The sequence below is a fragment of the Panthera tigris genome, chromosome B4, assembly GCF_018350195.1.
Source record: "Panthera tigris isolate Pti1 chromosome B4, P.tigris_Pti1_mat1.1, whole genome shotgun sequence".
In the NCBI taxonomy this organism is placed as follows: Eukaryota; Metazoa; Chordata; class Mammalia; order Carnivora; family Felidae; genus Panthera; species Panthera tigris.
Window position 1 is genome coordinate 17,133,467 of NC_056666.1, and position 21,096 is coordinate 17,154,562.

At 39.5% G+C, this 21,096-nt stretch overlaps 2 protein-coding genes across 9 annotated transcripts in view; one reads left to right on the forward strand and one right to left on the reverse strand.

The window, feature by feature from the left end:
* The window catches only part of NSUN6 (NOP2/Sun RNA methyltransferase 6), a 63,404-nt gene extending 52,352 nt beyond the window's left edge, over positions 1-11,052 (reverse strand). The window contains exons 1-5 of one of the 5 annotated variants that reach the window (XM_042991182.1): positions 10,805-11,052; positions 6,979-6,990; positions 6,144-6,538; positions 3,998-4,153; positions 2,078-2,157 (exon numbers count right to left, since the gene is read on the reverse strand). In XM_042991182.1, the coding sequence (XP_042847116.1) occupies positions 2,078-2,157; positions 3,998-4,153; positions 6,144-6,218 (311 nt within the window). In that variant the 5' untranslated portion in view covers positions 6,219-6,538; positions 6,979-6,990; positions 10,805-11,052. Of the gene's footprint in view, positions 1-2,077; positions 2,158-3,997; positions 4,154-4,682; positions 4,930-6,143; positions 6,681-6,874; positions 7,007-10,804 lie in introns of those variants that run through there. The other 4 variants (XM_042991181.1, XM_042991183.1, XM_007081270.3 and 1 more) reach the window with 4 other exon arrangements.
* A 78-nt stretch (positions 11,053-11,130) lies between these two features.
* Positions 11,131-21,096, forward strand: part of ARL5B (ADP ribosylation factor like GTPase 5B) — a 29,622-nt gene continuing 19,656 nt past the window's right edge. Inside the window, exons 1-2 of one of the 4 annotated variants that reach the window (XM_007081273.3) lie at positions 11,324-11,414; positions 11,714-11,834. In XM_007081273.3, the coding sequence (XP_007081335.1) occupies positions 11,786-11,834 (49 nt within the window). In that variant the 5' untranslated portion in view covers positions 11,324-11,414; positions 11,714-11,785. Of the gene's footprint in view, positions 11,415-11,713; positions 11,835-21,096 lie in introns of all 4 variants that reach the window. The other 3 variants (XM_042991186.1, XM_042991187.1, XM_007081274.3) reach the window with 3 other exon arrangements.

The window sequence follows — 21,096 nt, forward strand, 5'->3', positions numbered from 1 at the left end:
ATCTTGTAGACATGCTTATGCAAGTCCACAAAGAAACATCTTAAGAATATTTACTGTTGGTAATAATGAAATGTCCATCAACAGAAGGATAAAAAAAATTTTTAAGTATGCAGCTATTAAAAAAGAATGAAATAGCTTTATATAGAATTAGAGACAATTATGGACATCTTTCTATCTTGACTGAGGTGGATCTTAACCACACAGCTATACAAATTTGGGAAAACTCAGCCAATGATACACATAATTAAGATCTCTCCATTTCACTGCCTGCAAATATCACCTTAAGAAACAAAATAAGGAACTCAAAAACTCCTTCTTTTTAATGCAAAAGAAATACAAACAGTATTTCTTACAGTAAATATACTTGCAGTAAATATAACACAGAAACGTTACAAGTGAAAATCTCCTCTTACCACTTTTCTCCTAATCCAACCTCATCAGAGTTAACCACTCAGAATTAACCTCTATTAATAGTTGGGTATGACGGCACCTGGGTGGCTCAGTTAGGCATCTGACTCTCGATTTCAGCTCAGGGCATGACCTCATGGTTGGTGAGTTCAAACCCTGAGTTAGGCTCTGTGCTGATAGTACAGAGCCTGCTTGGAGTTCTCTCTCTCTCGCTCTCTCTCCCCCACCCCCCGCCTTAAATTAAATAAACTTAAAAAAAATAACTTTATGAAAAAAAAATAGTACAGGATGTGAGCTTAAGCCCCACATCGGGTTCTGTGCAGAGGAGTACAGAGCCTGCTCAGGTTTCTCTCCCTCCCTCCCTCTCTCTCTTTCTCTCCCCTGCATGCTTGCTTGCTCTCTTTCTCTCAAATAAACTTAAAGAAAGTAAATTAAAAAAAAAAAAAAAAAAAAAGTTGGGTTCGTTAAAGCCTCCAGACTTCTAAATATAAATATACATAAATGTATAGTTGTTTTTGTAATTACAAAAAAAAAAATTTGTAATTATCCTATGCATGGCAACCTCCTTTTGATAATTGTGAATTCTTCTCTTATCGGTACATATAATTCTCCCCCATTAAAGGCCATGTTTCACTGCACAGATAAATCTTAACTTACTAAACCAGTGCCTTACTATTGACTGCTTTACTAAATTACTTTAAAGCTTTCACAAAATGAGCATTTTTCTATTTAATAAAACTCATAGGGGTACAAAAAAATTAAACCATAATTAGGGATTTAAAATGTTCTGGGGAAATGAATTCCTATTATAATATGAAAAGGCTTTTTTTTCCCCAATTTTCAAACGTGTCTTCCAAATACATAAATGAGTAGAACATTGTTCTACAGAACATACACAATAATTTAATGTAACTGTGGATTAAGGAATAAAATTTTACAAACATATCACCTACGAATGTAGGAAATATGTTGCTTTGTATTTTTGTGTAGTTCAAAAAAAAAAAGTTTTATATTAGCAGTGGAAGCTCTTTGTTTTTTTGTGTTTTTTTTTTTCAATTTATTTATTTTGAGAGAGAGAGGCAGAATTCTAAGGAGGCTCCACACTGTCATGACATGAGCCGAAAACAAGAGTCAGACACTTAACCAACTGAGCCACCAGGTGCCCCTTTCCTCCTACTTTGTAAGTCACTTCATTTGTTTACTTAAAGTATTAAGAGAATCCACAACTGGGGTGTCTGAGTGGCTCAGACAGTTAAACACCTTACTCTTGATTTCAACTCAGGTCACTATCTCCTGGTTCGTGAGTTCGAGCCTTGTGTCGGGCTCTGGGCTGTCAGGCTCCCAAGCGTGCTTGGGATTCTGCTTCTCCCTCTCTAAATAAATAAACAAACAAATTAAAAAAAAAAACAAAACAGTAGGAGGAAAAACAACCAATCATTGCACCAAATGGACATAAAATGCATTACTTTCAAGGTATTTGGGCCCATTCCTAGTCTTTTTTGTAACATCTCCCACGACACAGTATGAAGTTGGCATTTTTGAACTTGTGAATTCTTGTCTATCTATACAAAGTGGCTAATAATACAGAAACTCAGTGTTATCACCCAACAGTAAGAAAAAACCTGTGACAAATTTTTAGAATTTAATTGGAAATGGAAAAGTTACAAACCTAGGTCCAATAATAGGAATAAGTAAGACATCCTGAAGGTCTGGATGTTGAAGAATAGGAACACTTAATCCATTAAATTGCTGTTAAAAATAAACAGAAGTATGAAGCAATCAATATAACTGATAAATTTCAACTTACAGAGCTTTTCAGTGTCATTATCTAGCAGAGCATGAAGCTTGGTTTAGGCTATTCTCACTTTATTCCACATAATACTATGGAACAAAGACTTCAAAACAACTATATTTTCTGTATATTTTATTCTTCTCTATGTCTTCCTAAGGTTGTATTTTGCTTACTGTTTGGTTTTATAAAAGCCAACCCGTATTTACCTTAAATGACTTATTTTGAAAACACATATCCAATATAGAATTGCATGTAGTACTCTTTCAATGAAAAACTCTAAACAGGACATTAAAGATTACGATTAATATTATTTATTATATGCAATCAATACGGGATGCCATGTCAGTTTTGGTGAGGAAAAGAAATGCTTTTTGGCAAAAGTTCAGGATTTTCAGTATCCTCTATCATACTTGGGTCTTCAGACTAGAAGTGGGTGCAGGGCCGGGAGTATAGGTGCTGAGGCCAACTCACACAGTCTCAGGAGAACCAGTTATGTGCATCTCTTCCCAACCGTCTTCCAAAGCCAAACCATTTGACATCCTCACCTATAACGTATGAAGGTTCCAGTTTCTCCACATCCTCACCAGCCAGATGAAATTTACATTATTAAATCCCAATATGGGGCCCAGAGAACTCTGGGGAGACAAAGCACCCACCCTTCCATCATCCCATATGCGACATCTCTTTAGGACACACATGAGTTTTGGATCATGGAAGGAGAAAGAAAATAAATAGTCTGAGACCCCTTTCCTGCTAGAAGTAGGTACTGCTCTACCATCAATTTCCTATCTAGTGCTTAGGGGTCAACCTTCTGCCTCACTCTTAACCTTTAAGAGACTCAAAGCCCATCCATAGTCAATGTCTGCCTTATCCTAGATACTAGTTACTAGTAATACTAGATGCTATAGGCCCACTGGACAGGAATATTAGAATATGAAGACTCCGGGAATAGTTTGCTAGAAAAGAAAATAATCTGGATCTGCAGGAGTTATAGACAGTTGTGATGGGCCTCAGAACACTGTCCTACTACCTGAAAACATATACATGACTGCATAAGAGTATTAATTTTAGTTGTTCAGAGGAACTGCTTATATTTTGTTATTTGTTACGTTTAGTTGCTTAGAGGAACTGCTTACTGTCATTACTCTCAATAAAATTATCACTATCAATATTCAAAATCGGATTACTTTTTCTACAAGTCTTATTATTACACTAGTTTGGGTCTCATACACTCAGATCCCATAGCGGGTAGTTCTTACACATTTTCTCACAACCTGAAATTTATAAAACTGTTCTTACAGACAATATAACAAACATTCCATAAATCTAATGAGATTAAAGAACAATAAGTAAATCAACATCAGTGATAATTTTCTGAAGATTTCTTAATGTTACATCTTCATTAAACTAATAACACAGCCTATAATAAATATATAAATAAAAGCCCTTTGATTATGCTTGCATCTTACTTTCAATTTACGCACTAATCAGGTAACTTATTACAAAACCAGACTTTTAGGGTTAGAACGGATCTCTTCATATGTATTTTAATGATGAAGCAACTGAGGCCAGATGAGCTGAGTGACCTACTCAGTCACTATAATAAATTCTGAATCACAAGTGCTGGGTTCTAACATTACCTCTAACATTACCACTTAACAACTGAACATTCATGATCTTCGACTTCCTTAGGTGTAAAATTGGAATAGTACATTATGTTCATAGATTTTAGAGAACAGCAACATGACCTAGACTGTAGAAATGTCATAGACATAATGACAGAAAATTTGCACATACCTTCCGAAGCTCATCCAACAACAGATTTTTCACATGTTGCACTGAGGCGAGATGTGTGTTTACTCGGACAGTTGTGAACGATGGAGGGTGTGACAAGTGATTTAACAGAGTTTCAAATCTCCTTTCTGCTTCTTGTTTGCCTAGAGCAGATACAACCTGAAAAAGAGGAAAATAACAAGTTAATGTTTCAACGTCCCTTAACAAATGAACTAAAAATTTTAAGAACATGAACACCCATTCGTTCAACTAATGAAAGACTCAACCAACCAAGTTCCCTGTGATGAACTGAAGCTTTACGAGACATGTATTTTCCCATTTTTGTCATCTTTTCTTCTTAATGTTTATTTTTGAGAGGGTATGAGTGGGGGAGGGGCAGAGAGAGAGGGACAAAGGATCTGAAGCGGGATGTGCACTGACACATGAGCTCGATGTGGGGCTCCAACTCAAGAACCACAAGATCATGACCTGAGCTGAAGTCGGACGCGGAACCCACTGAGCCACCCAGGCGCCTCCCATTTCTGTGATCTCTGAATATACCCTGCCCCACAGCATCTTCATAAACCACTTGCCAGCCTACTAACCCACCAGCCTCATAGTATTAGTACTTTCTCTAGTGTATTAAAACTGACCTTTACCTCCAATACTTTTACAAAGTAATGGCTTTTCTTTTCGTGAAATCACTTACAGTTAGCGGGTCTGAGGCAGAGATGGTGTCAAAGACGGACATTTGGATCTTTCATAAAAGCAATATTTATTTTTTTTAAAACCGCTGGGAAAAATTTCTGAATGCCTCTATTTCTCTTAATACGCTCCTTATATTTTAAGTTCTCTGAAATCTAGAGAATGTCTTTTCTCTTTCCATGCTGTCTAATCCCGTAAAATAATCTTTGGAGGGGCGCCTGGGTGGCTCAGTCGGTTGAGCATCCGACTTGGGCTCAGGTCATGATCTCGCGGTCCGTGAGTTCAAGCCCCGCCTCGGGCTCTGTGCTGACAGCTCAGAGCCTGAAGCCTGTTTCAGATTCTGTGTCTCCCTCTCTCTGACCCTCCCCCCGGTTCATGGTCTGTCTCTGTCTCAAAAATAAAACGTTAAAATTTTTTTTTAAATAATCTTTGGAAATAAAATGCAGAAATCAAATCTAACAAGTCAGCTTCAGCAATATCTTCACACACGATTAACATTTAGGTGGCTTTACTTTGAACAGAAAAGCAAAGACTTAGAAGTACAAAGTTGCCTAGAGGCCGGATCGTAAAATGTCAAGAGCACAAGCTTGGCAACCAAAGACAGTATTCACGGAGGACTTCTGTGCGAGGCACTGCGAAAAGCACAGAGAATGAGTATTTGTTGAGGACTGTGTGCCAGAACAACGCCAACTGCTTTCTCAGGATTAATATTCCAAAGCAACCTTGTAAGGATGTGTATTTTTAACATCCCCAGTTTTCGCAGAAAAGGAAATTCAGGCTAAGCGCTCTGAAATGATTCGTTCAAAGCACAGAGACACAAACCCAGGACTCGGGACTCCAGATCTGGGTTTTGTCATTGTACCTGAGCTCTTCAGGCTTCAGATCTCAGTCCTGTTACTTCACAGCGGTGTCACTTTGGCCTCTTTGGACCCTCCGTCCTCTCACCTGTTAAAATGGAGAGGCAATCTCCACCAAAAGAGAGAGCGAGCGAGAGAGCGCGAATATTAAGATGTAAAGGTCTGCAAGCTACCTAGCACAACGGGTGGCATTTGAGGCATTAACAGCTTCTAGCATCCCTTTCACCAGACTGCCACACTCCAAGAGTGCAGCTGTGACTTCTCTGCAGGACTTCAGTTCTCGAGAACAGGAATCTTTTTGCGCTCATTTTGCAAGCCCTTCAGTGCCACGCCTACTGCCGGGCACATAACCGCTTTGTTCCCCTCCCTTCTTTTACGTTCCTAAGGGTGGAAACGTATATACCTCATTCACCTCTGATCTCGAAAGCACTAAATCCCTACGGGGAAGATACCGGCCGTTTTTACATTCGGAAAAAAACAGGCAGAAACAACGGTGTCAAGATGAGTTTTCGCTTTAGGCCTCTTTTTTTTTTTTTTTTTCTATTTCTCCAGAGTGTGTAAATATTTGAATTTTTGCAAATATCACCTACCAGGTTTATTTGACCTACCTCCTTATTCATAAAACCCTCCTTAAGGTACCTTTCAACCTCAAGTCTCAAAGATATTTTAGGGAAAATAGACATTTTGGCGATAGTTTTGTTCTCCTCCAAGAAAAATGCTGGAAAACGGTGATTTTTCTCTTTCCGAGTGAACAGTGAGCAGCGTGTTGTCAAGTGAGTAACCACCCACACGCGCCGGGACCGCCAGATGGCCAGGAAAATCGCGCCGCTCTTTCCAAGTTATATTCGGCTTTTGCGGAGGTACATCCACGCTTTCTCGAGCGTCGCCAGTTCAGAGCAGCTTCCTCGCCTCCACCACACCCGTCCTTGGTCCTCCTTTAGGGACGCTCACGGAAATCACTGTGAGGCCACGTCACCCACGTTGCAAAAACACCACAAGAAAACTAAAGGAGGAGGGGGGGACGGGGAGACAAAAAACAAACAAACAAAAACCCTGACGGGCGAAACCGTTGCGAGCAGGCCTGGGAAAGCGACCCGCACCTGCTCTAGCACGTTCAGCCCTCTGAACCTAATTTCCAAAACCGCGCCCCCCAATTCCTCTGCCGAAAGCCGCTTCCGGCCTGCGTCACTTCCGGCGACGCGGCCCACCCTCCCTGGTCCCCCAATCCGCAGCCGCAAGTTGCCGCTACGTCACGTCCCCGGAGTTTCCCAGCGCGGTGGGTGGCGCGTCCACGTGCGGGCGGTTGGATGCAGGGAGGGGCGGCAGCCCGGGGGAGCACCTGGGTCCTGCGCCTGCGGCGGGTGTCAGGGCAGACGAGGAAATGGTGTGGGTTAAGTCGAAGGCTTTGCTGGCCTGAGTAAGTTGAGAGGGCCCATTAGTTACCTGCTGGGTGACCTGCAAAGAGAAAGGCAGTTTATTTGAACCTGTAAGTCACTCTTTGATTTCGGAAACGCATGCTAGTCTGACTTCAGCCATGAATGAACCACGTTATTCAAATTTTCGGAAGCTGGGTTACTGGTGGGTTCATGTCCATGAATGATCAGTTAAAACTTAAAAACCTACACCTAGCATTTACAGTTAGTTGAGTGAGGCTAGCAGTTACCTGTATCATAGTTGATTTATACTTGAAGGCTCTGAGACCCTTGACATAATTTATGTGTTACGGAAGAAGTAAAGGATTCAAAAGGAGAAGGTACCTAATGAAAGTCAGACATTTTATGATTGAATAGGTAGCTAAAAATAATTGTCTCCTTAGAAAGTCAGGATAAAGACCACAGCCACCTGTCATCTAAAACGAATACCAACTCTTTTCACCATGGTATACTTCAGTAAGTTCATGGGATTTTTCCGTGGCTAAATCATCTAAAAGTTATTGGAAAACATGTCTAGATCGGGCATTTCCAAAGGAATTTTTGCAGCCTGAACATTACAACCCTAGCACCAATAATGGTTGGAATCTGTATTTAGGAGATAAGGGAGAGGAAGGAACGAGTTGGACTAGATTGTAAACTCCACGAGGGTAGAGACTTCATCTCACCACTGCATACCCACTGCCAAAACACGTAATAGGCACTTAAATGTTGAATGACTAGATGAATGGATAGGCATCTATGTGAACTAGAGAATGAAAACTGTTAAAGCATGTATTTGCTGGAAACTAGTTTACTAGTGAAGCACATATAAACAGTGCTGAGGACTTTTAGACTATCCTTGTCTAGACACTATCGTAGTGACAGGTTGATGAAGATGCCTCTTAGTGTTCTAAACTTGGGTCCAAGACAAACACATACCAAATCTGAAGTTGGCATAGTGCAAACATATTGTCTAAGCAAAGGAAGAGCCCTATAGGAATATACCCATATACGGGTCATTTAGGTTGTATTTGCTTCATGGGATAATATGGCTGCCCATGTGGAGAAGCAAAAAAACTTAGGTACAATCTTATCATCTTAAGTCTTAGTTTGTAGTGCTCCAAAGCTTAACCTTACCAAAAACCAAGCATATTCCAAAATATTCAATTTCATGAAGAAGGTATGAGGGGATTAGGAAAAAAAGTCTAGAAAGGCAGGAAATCTATCAACTCATCTGGAGGCTAAAGTCAAAGTGGACATAATCTTAATAGTGTAGGAGAGTTGTTTGTTTTTGAAAAGTTTCATTCCTAGTTGGCAGAACATGCTGTCCTGAACTCTTCGTTCAAGCCATGCATGCAGTTTATCTTAGTTAACAGTAATAAGTTGAATTCAGTTCCTGCTGTAGCCAACTCTTCTAAGTACTATCTAAATTTGGATAATTAGTTCCTTGTGAGGAACAGTAGTTACAGTTTGTTGCTTTTAATTCCCTAGTTGTTCAATGTTTCATTTTTTCCTGAAATTTTAATTTGTTTTGCTTTATGTACAGTACTTTTATCTTTTTCTTAAAATTTAGTGAACTGGAGAGAAATATTACTGGCATTGGGTTTTAATTAAAGGAAGTTATTTCCAACTAACACTTCAGAAAGTAAGTTATAATCCTAATGACAGTATTATCACGTTCCTTTTTCATGATTTTTTTTTCTTTCATGAATTCAAAATATATTCAAATAGTAACATTTCATAGAACAGTGATACCTTCTTTGGATTAAGGCTACGCTGAAATTAGTTTTTAAAAGTTTTTAAAGGAATGTTTTCAGAAAAAAATTAGCAAAGGTGTTTTTTAAGTTTAAAAAGTGCATTCAGGGGCGCCTGGGTGGCTCAGTCGGTTAAGCGGCCGACTTCGGCTCAGGTCATGATCTCGCAGTCCGTGGGTTCGAGCCCTGCATCTGTGCTGTCAGTACAGAGCCTGGAGCCTGTTTCAGATTCTGTGTCTCCCTCTCTCTGACCCTCCCCTGTTCGTGCTCTGTCTCTCCCTGTCTCAAAAATAAATAAAACGTTAAAAAAATTTTTTTTAAAAAGTGTATTCAAAATATATTTAACAAGTGTATTATTCAAAACTCTTTAGTTTGATTAAATTATTGACAAGTATTCCTACTATAATATATATAATACAAATATACAATATGAACTAAATTGTATCTTTTGTAAAAGATAATACTGGTATGCCAGCATGAGTTCTGTTTAGATAATGCGGAACTCTATTTTTGTTAATCAGTTATATTTGCTTTTCAGTTGTGAGTGGTTTTCTTTTCTTACAGTTAATAAAAATTTCAAATTCCTAAATTGGCAAATAACACTTTCTAATGTGAAAAAATATTTTAAAAATATTTCAGCAGTCCTGGTGTCAGGTAAATTGTAGAGAAAATGATAAAAATTAGAACAGTTCTTTAACATAAAAGTTTCAGACATTTTGGAGCACCTGGCTGGCTCAGTTGACTGAGCAGGCAGCTCTTAATTTGGGGGTTGTGAGTTCGAGCCCCACACTGGGTGTAGATATTACTCTAAAAAAAAAAGTTTCAAACATTTTGAAAGAATAGCACCAATAGAAATATCAACAGCCTTGCTCAAATATATTCATTCCACCACTGAATTAAAAGTGAAAAAATACTTCAAATTTACTTTCTAAAGTATCATTACACCATCATAAAAATATTTAAGAAATAAGTAATTTTTTTTCCTCCGAAGCTCTGCAAAAAACAAAACTGCTTTATTTCAGAAACTGTTTCTTGGAGATCCAAAAGCCAGAAAATAGTGGAATGTAGTTTATATATATATATGTGTGTAACAATTTGAGAGGCTAAGTTACAGTATCTGAAGGTTTTTTTATGAATAATGAAACTATGATTAGAAATATCCCTTTAAGCCTGTTTACACAAACACAAAATCATTTATATTGGAGCCAATTCACGATCCTGACAGATAAACTAATTTACATAGGCTCAGTACATACCTTTTCCTCTACATGGGACGTTATAACTTGTCTTTAATATGAGAAAGTTGGAGTACATTATCCCATATAAAAGTCTTCAAGAATCTTTGTGTTTTTTTTGTTTTTAAATTTTTTTAACGTTTATTTATTTTTGAGACAGAGAGTGACAGAGCATGAACGGGGGAGGGTCAGAGAGAGAGAGGGAGACACAGAATCTGAAACAGGCTCCAGGCTCTGAGCTGTCAGCACAGAGCCCCACCCGGGGGCTCGAACTCTCGGAGCATGAGATCATGACCTGAGCCCAAGTCGGCCGCTTAACCCACTGAGCCACCCAGGCGCCCCCAAGAATCTTTGAATCATAACCCTAGGAGGATTTCACAAGTCATACATTTCATTTCTCTTTCTACAGCTAAGGAAGGTTTGGCCTGTTAAAAGGCCTTGTTACCTGGGTTAAAATCTACCACCTGATCGAAGTCCAGTTCAATTAAGTTCTCTCCTTTACTGATTTCAGGGGCATTAGGTTTCATGCCAGGTTATGCAGCTTTTAAATTTGTTGGAACTTAACAAGGCAAAGAAGGTGGAATTGTGTAACAGTGTACAATGCAGGGACAGATTGTAGTTACTTGTGTGAGCATATAAGACAGAGATGTTGAATCACTATGTTGTACACTTGACGCCAATGTAACGTCGTGTCAAACAATACTAAAAAAAAATGATTACAAAGTGGAATTGAAACGCTTAAGTAGAGAATTGGCTTTTTGACTTAAAAGGTTAGCCAAGAAATAAATTGAATTCAACTCCAGCTGCAGACAGTTCTTCCAAGTATTAAGTTCATAATATACATATTTTTTAAATTCCCTAGTCCAACCTTTTCCTTGACATTTCGGTTTCTTTGATCTAGGACAGCACTTGGAGCTTTTTCCTCTATTTTGTTGAACGGGAGAGATTACTGGGATTCCATTTCAATCAAAGGAAGTTATTTTCAGTTAATGCTTCAGAAAAGTTTTGTTTTGTTTTTTTGATTTGGGCTCCATGAAAATTCCGAATGCGTGGCAACTAGGCGGCTTTAAGTTAATCACACAACCGAACTTTGTGGCTACCGGCAGTCCATGGATCGTCTCCCAAGCAATTCTATTTCGAATTAAGAATCACGTTAGAACACCAAGCTCGCCTGCCTGCCCACGATGACAGCTGCGAGAGAAACACTCCTCGTTTCCGTGCAGTAAAGGGCAACAAACGGCAGCTTTTCGGTTAGAGGAGTTGCAGTTGCCCCTAGATTTAGACGGGGGAGGGCGCACTTGCCCAACAGCAGAGACTCAAGAACTGGAACGTGACAAAAGCTTACAAAACGCGACGAGTTTAAGAGCTCACCTAGGGAAACTCCCGACTCCCACGACCCCTAACCTCCCACTCCGCGGGCAGTTTGAAGCCCGCCCCCCGGAAGTGAAACCGAAGGAAACGCCACGTCGAAAGCGTGGGTAAACGCAAGCGCGCCGACGTCAGTCCGCGTCCTTCCGGCGATGGGTGGTCGGGAATCGGGAGGGGAGGCGGAGCGGAGGCGGGGCTTGGGGCTGGTAGAGGCTCTGGTGGGTAGGTGGGTTCAGACCGAGGGTACTACGGGTCGGCGTTGGGCTCAGTTGGCTCGAAACAAAGGACTATCCGGTAGGGACTCGGCGCGGTGCCTTCTGACCGGTAGCTGAGCGGCCGATCGAGGCTTCTTGGCCAGCCAGTGCCGTCGCCGCGCGGTCTCAGTAGGCTTCTCCTCGGTTCCCTACAGCCAGCGCCGTGGTGGGGGGCCCGGCGCAGCGGCACCTGCTGCTGAGGGACCCCGCGGCCCGCCCAGGTGCTCATGATGGGGCTGATCTTCGCTAAACTGTGGAGCCTCTTCTGTAACCAAGGTGAGAAGGATGGAGCTGCGCAACGGCTTGACTGCTAGGAGGAGAGTCTGGCCGCCTTAGGGGACAGCCGGAGGCTGGGCTGTCGGTGGACAGAGGCGCAGAGAAGTGCTTTTCCCGAGGGGGCGGGTAGAAAGTCGGTATTTTAGGCCGGGAGAAGGTGCAGGAGGGACAGGGTTTGTGGGAGAAGTGAGGAGTGAAAAGAGGAGTCTTTTGGGATCCCAGAGTCCAAACTAAGAATTTTTGGATTTCAGCAAAGCAAAGCGAAAAGCACCTAGTGATACCTGGAGGCATTTTGCAGGCCTGTTCTATCTCTAGTTAAGCATCCCGTGTTTTGCCCCATGAGTGTGCGCCCAGAAACCTATCAACTTTTTTTTTTTTAATTATTATTACTGGTGCTACTTTGTTTACCGCCCAGTTCTTTAAGCCGGTGTGCCTTCACGTTCTGATTTCGCCTGCTCCATCAGACTTGGGAATGAGTTGTCTCGTGAGATACACGGGTTTCCGGAAATCTGCATCCCAAACCCTTTATTCCTTTCTTAGGTATTAGAGAGCTAAATGCTTTTGGTTCTGTATAGGAGGTTGTGTGTCCGTAATTAGTCTGGGACAGGTTATGAGACATGTGGAAGTTGGAAGTCCAAAGGGCCAAGAAGTTGTAAAACCTGTTCTGAGTCAGAAAGAATGAGATGTGATGTCTTCTGAAGAGAGAAAACACCCAGACCAAAAAAAAAAAAAAAAAAAAAGTGGGGGGGGGGTGCTGATAATAGGTAAAGTCTTAGCCATTCTTTGAACAGAATGCTTTTCTTAGCAATTGGAACTACTTTTTAAATTCAGTTTCGTTTTCTGTTTAATACCCAGACATAATAAAAACCAGTGTTTTATAATGATACCAACTGTTACTGCTCACGTGGGTTTTTTTTTCCTGGATTTGAGAAGTGAAGAGAATGAAATGGCTTTAGTTCACTTGTTCCATAGCTGAGAACACTAGTCTTTTCCAAGATTATAAGTGAATGTACACACACACACACACATACATGCAATTACGTTTATGTTTGCAGTTACCACAGATATCACATTTCAGGTAATTTCAGAGTGCTCGGAATTTAATTCTTTAACGATATCATCTGTACATTTAACATGTGATTTTTTTTTCAGTAGTTTATATTTTCCAGTCCTTGTTACTTGAGTTCACTGCTATATGTAAAGCAGCATTTTAAAACATGCTAAAGACTATAAAGGTCAACCCAGTTATAGCCTGCCTATCTTTTCGCATAGTTTAAGAAACAAAACAGTACCAAAGTCTTTGTTTCTCCTTGTGTAACCCATCCTATTCCTCTTCTCCACTGTTTTATTATTATTATTTAATTAATCATTTACTTATCGGACCTTCCTTAATCAGACTAGTGGGGAATGGAGGGTGTAGGGGAAAGATTTAGGAGATGAGGAAAAGCATTCATAGGCTGCTTCAAGTCCCAGAATTTGTCAGGCCTCCGCAATCCCCATTACTACTTAGAATTTTTCTTTTCCTTTAACTTCCCTGTTGAAAATTTAGAGCTAGTGGTCCTCCTGTCATTTTATACTCACTCATTCATGCAACTGACATTTAGTCACGGGCCATAAGCCAGTCTTCAATTAGGCATAGCAGATAGGAAGGCGAAAAACAGAAACGGTAACACAGTTAACTTGTTCCCAAAGTACTCAAAGATCAGTCAGTGAGACCTATGGGGGAAAATGCAGTGAGGTAAATGGTTTAACAATGTATAAAAGTGTGGTGATGATTGCCAAGAAGTAAGTGATTAATTTTTTCTCAAGTGGTTCCTGGAAGACTATGGGAAAAGGTATACTTGTACTTTAATGTAAGTAGGAGTTTAGAGGGCATGCTAAGTAGACTGAGTAGAAGGGGCATATTATTCTAGGCAGAAGGACTAATAATATGCAAATGGGAGAGGAATCAAATACTTTGGTACATTGAAGGAAGCTGAAAATAGTTTAGTTTGGCAGTATCTTAGTTTGCCTGTGGGGAGTTAGAGATGAGGCTGGAGAGGTAGCCCCTGGAGCCAGATCACAGAGGGCCTTGTGTGTGGACCAACTAAGACATTAAACTGTATGTACAGAGCAAGCCATGGGAGCCGTTGAAGTGTTTGCTCGTTTTATGTTATTTTTTAAGCAGGGGAATAATGTGAACAGACTGCTGCTTTAGTCCTGTATTTTTTACTTTCTGACAGTCTCAGCATTTTCCATTTTCACCACTGTCATACAACTAATCCAGAGATACTCAAATGACTCAATCTTGGTTGAGTGTTAGAATAAATAAGCCCAAGGCTGTACCTTAGACCAGTTAGATGAGAATGCGGCAGAGTATCCTGGGCATCAATGCCTAGGTGATTCATATTTGCAGCCAGGATTGAGAACTACATATCTTACTTTAAGGACTCCTTTCCCTTGTCTTTTTTTTTTTTCCTTCCAGTATTTGCCTCCCATCTTTTTTTCCTGTAGCATTTTACAGCACAAAGCATCTTCTCTTAAATTTGATATCTTTCTGGGAATAAGTACGCTAAAGCGTGTTTGACTAAATGAAACTATGACAAAGTACACAGGTTCAGCAATTTGTGCTAGAATACATTACTGGGATGCAGTTATCAATGAAGGAAGTAATTTCAAATCGGATTATCTTACAGACTTGTGTATATATCTCTTTCGGTAAACACTTCCATATTTTTGAATAGTATGCCTATGTGGAAACTTGAAGCATTATCATTTGTCCTTTGAGATGTAATGGACATAGATTGTATTAGTTTCGGGTGTACTAAGCATTTGTCTTATTATGGTAGAAGAGCTCTTAAGGCCCTTTTCCCTTATCATCCCAATACAGTGTTTTGGTTTGATACGCACTGTCTTTTCGTTTTTAGTGATTGCAAAATTTAGTCGCTCCTGAGCCACGGTGTAGGTTTCCCTTTTTCCTATAACTTTTTCCCCCTAGAGTAAATAATTACAACATCCCATTGCTTTAGTTTACTTTGTATGTTTGACTAAGTCCTTTCATTCCATCCCGAAACTCCCCATACAAGTTTCCCCGTAATACACTCAGTCACATGATTTAGCCTTCCTCGCAGCTCCCTCAGTATTCCCTCCTGCTCCAAACTGCTCTTGCTTCCCTCTGCCTGCTACACAGCTGTGCTGGATTCGTCTTTACAGTCATTCCAGGAATTGCCTTTGCTTTTCTGTTTTATTAGGACTTATGTCTTTCTTGCTTTCCTCTTATTTATGAAGCACATCCTACAGAAATGTCCTGCGAAGTGTCCAAAGCAGTCACTTTTTTTGTGATTCCAAATGCATGAAAATGTAGTAAGTCTGTCCTGAAAATGTATTTGTCCTCATTTTTGATTTATAATTGGGCTGAATATAAAATTCTGAGTCGGAAAACCTTTCTTTCAGAAGGTATTTGAAGATATTGTCATTGTCCTCTAGCTTCTAGTGTTGTCGAGGAGACCAGTATCGTTCCTCCTCTGATCTGTTTTCTCTTTCTCTTTCTAGTGGACTCTTGGACTTTTCTGATCTTCCCTGGCGTTTTTATTTTTTATTCTATTTTTTTAAGTTTATTTACTTACTTTGAGAGCGAGAGAGGGGGAGAGAGAATCCCAAGCAGGCTCCATGCTGTGAGCATGGAGGCGGATGCAGGGCTCAAATCCATGAACTGTTAGATTATGACCTGAGCCGAAATCAAGAGTCCAATGTGCGCTTAACCGACTGAGGCCCCCCAGGAGGCCCGTCCCTGGTATTTTTCAATTTGAAATGCACATGCCTTGTTATATGTCTTTTTTGGTTCACTGTGCTAGGCCCTCTGGACCTTTCCAACATAAAGTTGGACGTTTTCAGGTCTAAGATTTTTTTTTTTTTTTTTTTTTAATTTCTCTTAGGATTTCTTCCTCTACTCTTTTGGAAATATTACCGATCGTATTGTGCTACTTGATTATCAAGTATTCTTTTCCATTTTACTGTCTTTTCTTTTTTTTTTTCTCCCAGTTCTGTTTTCTGGGATATTTCCTTTGTCTTCCAGTCTTCATATTGAGTATTTTGGTTCTGCTATCATATTTTTAATTTATGAAAACCTTTTATTTGCTGAATGTTAACTCTAATCGCTTTTATGGCATTGTTTCATAATACTGTGTCTTCCAAGTTTCTCTGAAGTTTTCTTCTCCCTAATTTTCTGTTTCTGCTTCTGTTTGCATTAGCCTTTCCCACTGGAGGCTTTTCCCTTAGATCTGTTATCATTTCATCACGTGCATAGACCACAGTTTGTTTATTCATTTGCATCATGACTAGTTGTAATAATACGTGAATAGTCTAATGACTTTTTGTAGACATGTTTTCATTTCTTTTAGGCAAATGTATAGAAGTGCAATTTTATTTGTTTTAAGTATATGTATAAATTTATTCAAAAAAATTTTAATGTGCTTTTAGTTTTGAGAGAGACAGAGAGACAGCATGAGTGGAGGAGGGGCAGAGAGGGAGGGAGACACAGAATCCGAAACGGGCTTCAGGCTCCAAGCTGTCAGCTCAGGCCTTGAACTCACAAACCGCGAGATCATGACCTGAGCCGAAGTCAGACTGACCCACCCAGACGCCCCTAAAGTTTATTTATTTTGAGAGAGAGAGAGAAAGCATGAGCAGAGGAGGGGCAGAGAGAGAGAATCCCAAGCAAGCTCAGCAGTTATCAGCACCAAGCCCTATGTGGGGCTCAAACCCATGAACCCTGAGATCATGACCTGAGCCGAAATCCAGAGTTGGATGCTTAACTGACTGAGCCATCCAGGCACCCCTAGAAGTGCAATTTTTAAGTCATAGAGTAGATATGTGATTAGTTTTATAAGAAACTATTAGATTGTTTTCCAGAGTGTTAAACCATTTTTATACTCTCACCAGCAGTGTTTGAGACTTCTTTTAACATCCTCACCAACATTTGACGTCACCAGTCTTTTTAATTTTAGTTATTTTGTTGGATGAATAGTGATACCTCATTTTGGTTTTAATTTGCATTTCTCTGATGACTTTTGGGTATTAATGTGCTTTTTTCATGTGCTGACTGAACATTTGGATTTCTTTTGCAGAACGTTCAAATCCTTTCCCATTAAATTTTTTTTCTTTAAAAAAATTATATATAATTATTTATATCATCTGGAATTGAGACCTTTGTTAGATATGTTTTGTGAATATTTTATCCCAGTTTTTGGCTTACTTATTCATTTTCTTAATGGGGAGTTTTTGCTAAGTGGAAATTTTTAATTTTGGTGAAACCTGATTTTTTTTTTCAACATTTTTTTTTTTTTTAATTGCTGCTTTCTGTGTACTGTTCCTTTCACCTACAAGCTTTGGCTTTTATGCTTAGGGCTGTGAGCCATCTCAAGTTATTTTGCAGTTATGACGCAAGTATAGGGGGTTGGAATTCATTATTATTATTTTTTTTTTTTACATGGATATCTGCTTGTTCTAGCATAATTTACTTGAAGACTTTCCTTTCCCAATGGATTGCTTTAGAGCCTTTGTCAAAAGACTGGGAGTCTTCTCTCTGGACATCCCTCTTCCATTGATCTGTATGCCCATCCCAAAGCTATACTACACAATCTTGATTATTGTCCTACTTCTCTGTAAATTTTGAAGTCTGATAGTGTCAGTCCTCCGACATGTTTGTTAATCTTTTCAAAGATTTTAATTTTCACTGTTGTTTTCTGGTTTTTATGTTACTAATTCCTGCTTCGTACTTCCTTTCATCTACTTACTTTGGGTTTACTTTAATTCCCCCACCCTTATGAAGACGGTGTGTGTCATTGTTCTTGTCCCTTTTTCCATTCACATGTAACAATTTTTTAAAGTTTATTTACGTACTTAGAGAGAGGGAAAGCGCAAATGGGAAGGGGGCAGAGAGAGGGGCAGAGAGATTCTCCAGCAGGCTCCGTGGGTCAGTGCAGAGCCCAACTAGGGTGGCAGAGTCATGAACTATGAGATCATGACCTGAGCCAAGATCAAGAGTCAGATGTTTAGCCCACTGAGCCACCCAGGCTCCCCATATATATAACGTTTAAAGCCATAAGAACTTCCTAAGAAGTGTGTTAGCTTCATTCCACAAATTTTAATATGCCGTATGTCATTCAGTTTCAGAGGTTTTAATTATTTTGTTTGTGATTTCTTCTTTGACTTATGGATTATTTATAAGTGTTTAGTTTTCAAATATTTATTTTTCTAAATAGCTCATTATTGGTTCCTAACTTAATTCCATTGTTGTCAGAAATATCCTCTGTAAGATTTCCATCTTTTGTCAGTCTTATTGAGGCTTTTTTATAGTCTATCCAAATGATCTCTTTGGTGCATGCACCATTTGTGCCTGAAAGAAATATGTAATCTGCAATTGTGTGCAATACTCTATAAATGTTTATTCGGTTATGGTGGTTGTTAGCATTGTTCCGATATTCTGTATCTTAATGTGTATTTCTGCCAGAGAGCATAGGGTGTGATCTTGTGATTTTTTTTAATGTAGTGTGAAACTCTGTCTCTTTTAATTGGAATGTTTCGGCAAATTTATCATATGGTATGATTTATGGTACAGGCAGATATTAAGGTGCACTATTTTATTATTTCTTTTTTGTCCCATCTACATTTGTTATGTTTTGTTGTTTCTCTATTCCTCCTTTCCCACTTTGCATTAATGGTTTGGTTTTTTATTTTTAGAATCCCATTTTATTTACTGGCTTTTTCAGTGAACCTTTTTGCATTCTTTTTATGGTTCTTCTAGGGATTGATTACAACATGCATTGTTACCTTTTCTCAATCTACTTAGTAAATAACACTTGTAAAGTGTAAGAAATGGTATGGTTATACTCTCTCTTCCCCTAGTCCTATATAACCATACGGGTTATATGCCATATGTATGGTATCTACATTAGTTATAAATTATACAGTACAGTGTTTTAATTTTTGCTATAAACAGTCACATATTCCTCAATATTTTAAGAAAGGGTAAAATTTCCTCTTATATTTACTTACATTGCTATTTTTGATGTTTTGAATTTCTGTCTAGTGTAATTTCCCTCCAAATTCAAGAATTTCAGCATTTTTTGTTGTGTAGCTATGCTGGTGATGAATTCTTAGTTTTCTTTCATCTGAAAGTGTCTCTATTTTGCCTTCGTTCTTGAAGTATATTGTTACTGAATATAGCATCTTAGGTCAATATTTTTTTTCTCCCTTTAGTGCTTCAAAGTTGTCATTCCATTGTCTTCAGGCCTCCATTTTTTTTCGTGTGACAGCCAACATTCATATATTAACTTCCCTATCTAGTCTGTCATCTTCTCTTGCCACCTTCAGGATTCTTCCTTTATCTTTGGTTTTTAGCAGATTGACCATGACATACGTAGCTTTGCTTTTCTTTGTATTTACCCTGTTTGCGTTTTGCTGAGCTTCTTGAATTTGTAAATGTTTGAATATTTTTATACTTACCCAGTTCACTTGTATTTCTCAAATACGGTTGTTTTCCCAAATTGCCCAACATAACCCATTACTAAGTTATAGAGTCCATTCAGTGAGGATCAGCATTTAAAAAAGAAATGAACAGGGGCATCTAGCGGGCTGAGTCGGTTAGAGCATCAAGCCTCACGTTGGGCATGGAGCCTACTTAAAAAACGAAAAAATAAGTAAATAAAGGAATGATATTCTACAATAGAAACTATCACAGTGTATCTCAGTAAAGGTACCGTTTTGTGAAACTTTTATTTCAGTTGTGTGCATCCTGGGTCATCAGGCAAAATGTATTTAACTGTGGTCATTGTCCTACAAGTTCGAAAACCGTGCACTTCTCTGCCCCTTAACATTTGCCTTCCCGGGCGCCTGGGTGCCTCAGTCGGTTAAACATCTGACTTTAGCTCAGGTCCTGATCTCACCACTGGGTTTGTGAATTCGAGCCCTGCATCGGGCTCTCTGCTGCCAGCGTGAAGCCTGGTTGGGATCCTCTGTCCTCCTCTCTCTCTGCCCCTCCCCCACTCACTCACTGTCTCTTAAAAATAAAATAAAACCATTAAAAAAAATTTGCCTTCCAGAGTTTAACCTTCCCCTGGGCAACATTTGAATTCTCTAGAAAACTGTAGAAGTTAAAATCAACTTCAATATTTCCTTGTCGAAGCCTTTCTTCTATTGCCTTTGTGTAGCAAGTTGGAATCTTTGGGCTTAGGCCCTTCACTGTGGTCTGTGATGGTAGAGTGTTCTACCTATTAGACTCTTTGATGTCTTTCCTTTTTATCTGTATTTAATCCCCTTATCTACCAGAAGAGTGTTTTTCTTCTATCCAGTAAGCTGTTCTTATTTATTATTCTGTAAGACTCAATTTTGTCATAAAGATGGGGAGGCATCACACTGGGAGACCATTAGCCAAACTTCCCAGCATGTTATTTAGCCTAAGGCTCAGTTTTCTCTTCAGTAAAAGGAATACCACCACTTTCTTATGGAATGATGGTGAGGATTAACTTCCACAATGCCCAGAAAACAGTCATACCGACACTCTGTAATATTCCTTTTTACTGTTGACATTTATTTCCTCGGCTGAGAGTTGGATTCTAGATCTCACTTATCCTTGGGAATATTACCGTAGGATTCTTCGGTATCTGTTGCTTTGTACTGATGATGGTGTATTGTAAGTGCTTATTTACATATCTGCCTTTAAGATTTTTGAGGGTAGAGAGCTTGCCTTGTTAGTCTTAAATGTTACAGTCATGCATAAAATGAACTCAATAAATGTTGAATTGTTGCCTCATCAGATTTATGTAGCTGCTCTTGACGAAATTTAGGCATCCAGGAAGACGGATACTGTGGGGGAGTGGGAGAGACTGAAGAATTTGGAAGGGGAATTAATGCTTTATAGCAAAAAGAGTGGGGCAGCAAATGCTGACTCTTACCAGTGTTTACTAGAACACATTACTTAAACTCATAGGACCTTAATTTCTTTTTTTTCTTTAATGTTTACTTATTTCTGAGACAGAGCATGAGTGGGGAAGGGGCAGAGAGAGAGAGGGAGACACAGAATCCGAAGCAGGCCCCAGGCTCTGAGTTGTCAGCACAGAGTCCAACGCAGGGCTCCAACTCAAGCCTCCAACTCACGGCTCCAACTCACAGACTGTGAGATCATGACCTGAGGCAAAGTCTGTCGCTCAAGTGACTGAGCCACCTAGGCGCCCCTATAGGACCTTAATTTCTTATCTAGAACATCAGCAAGATGGCCCAGGTC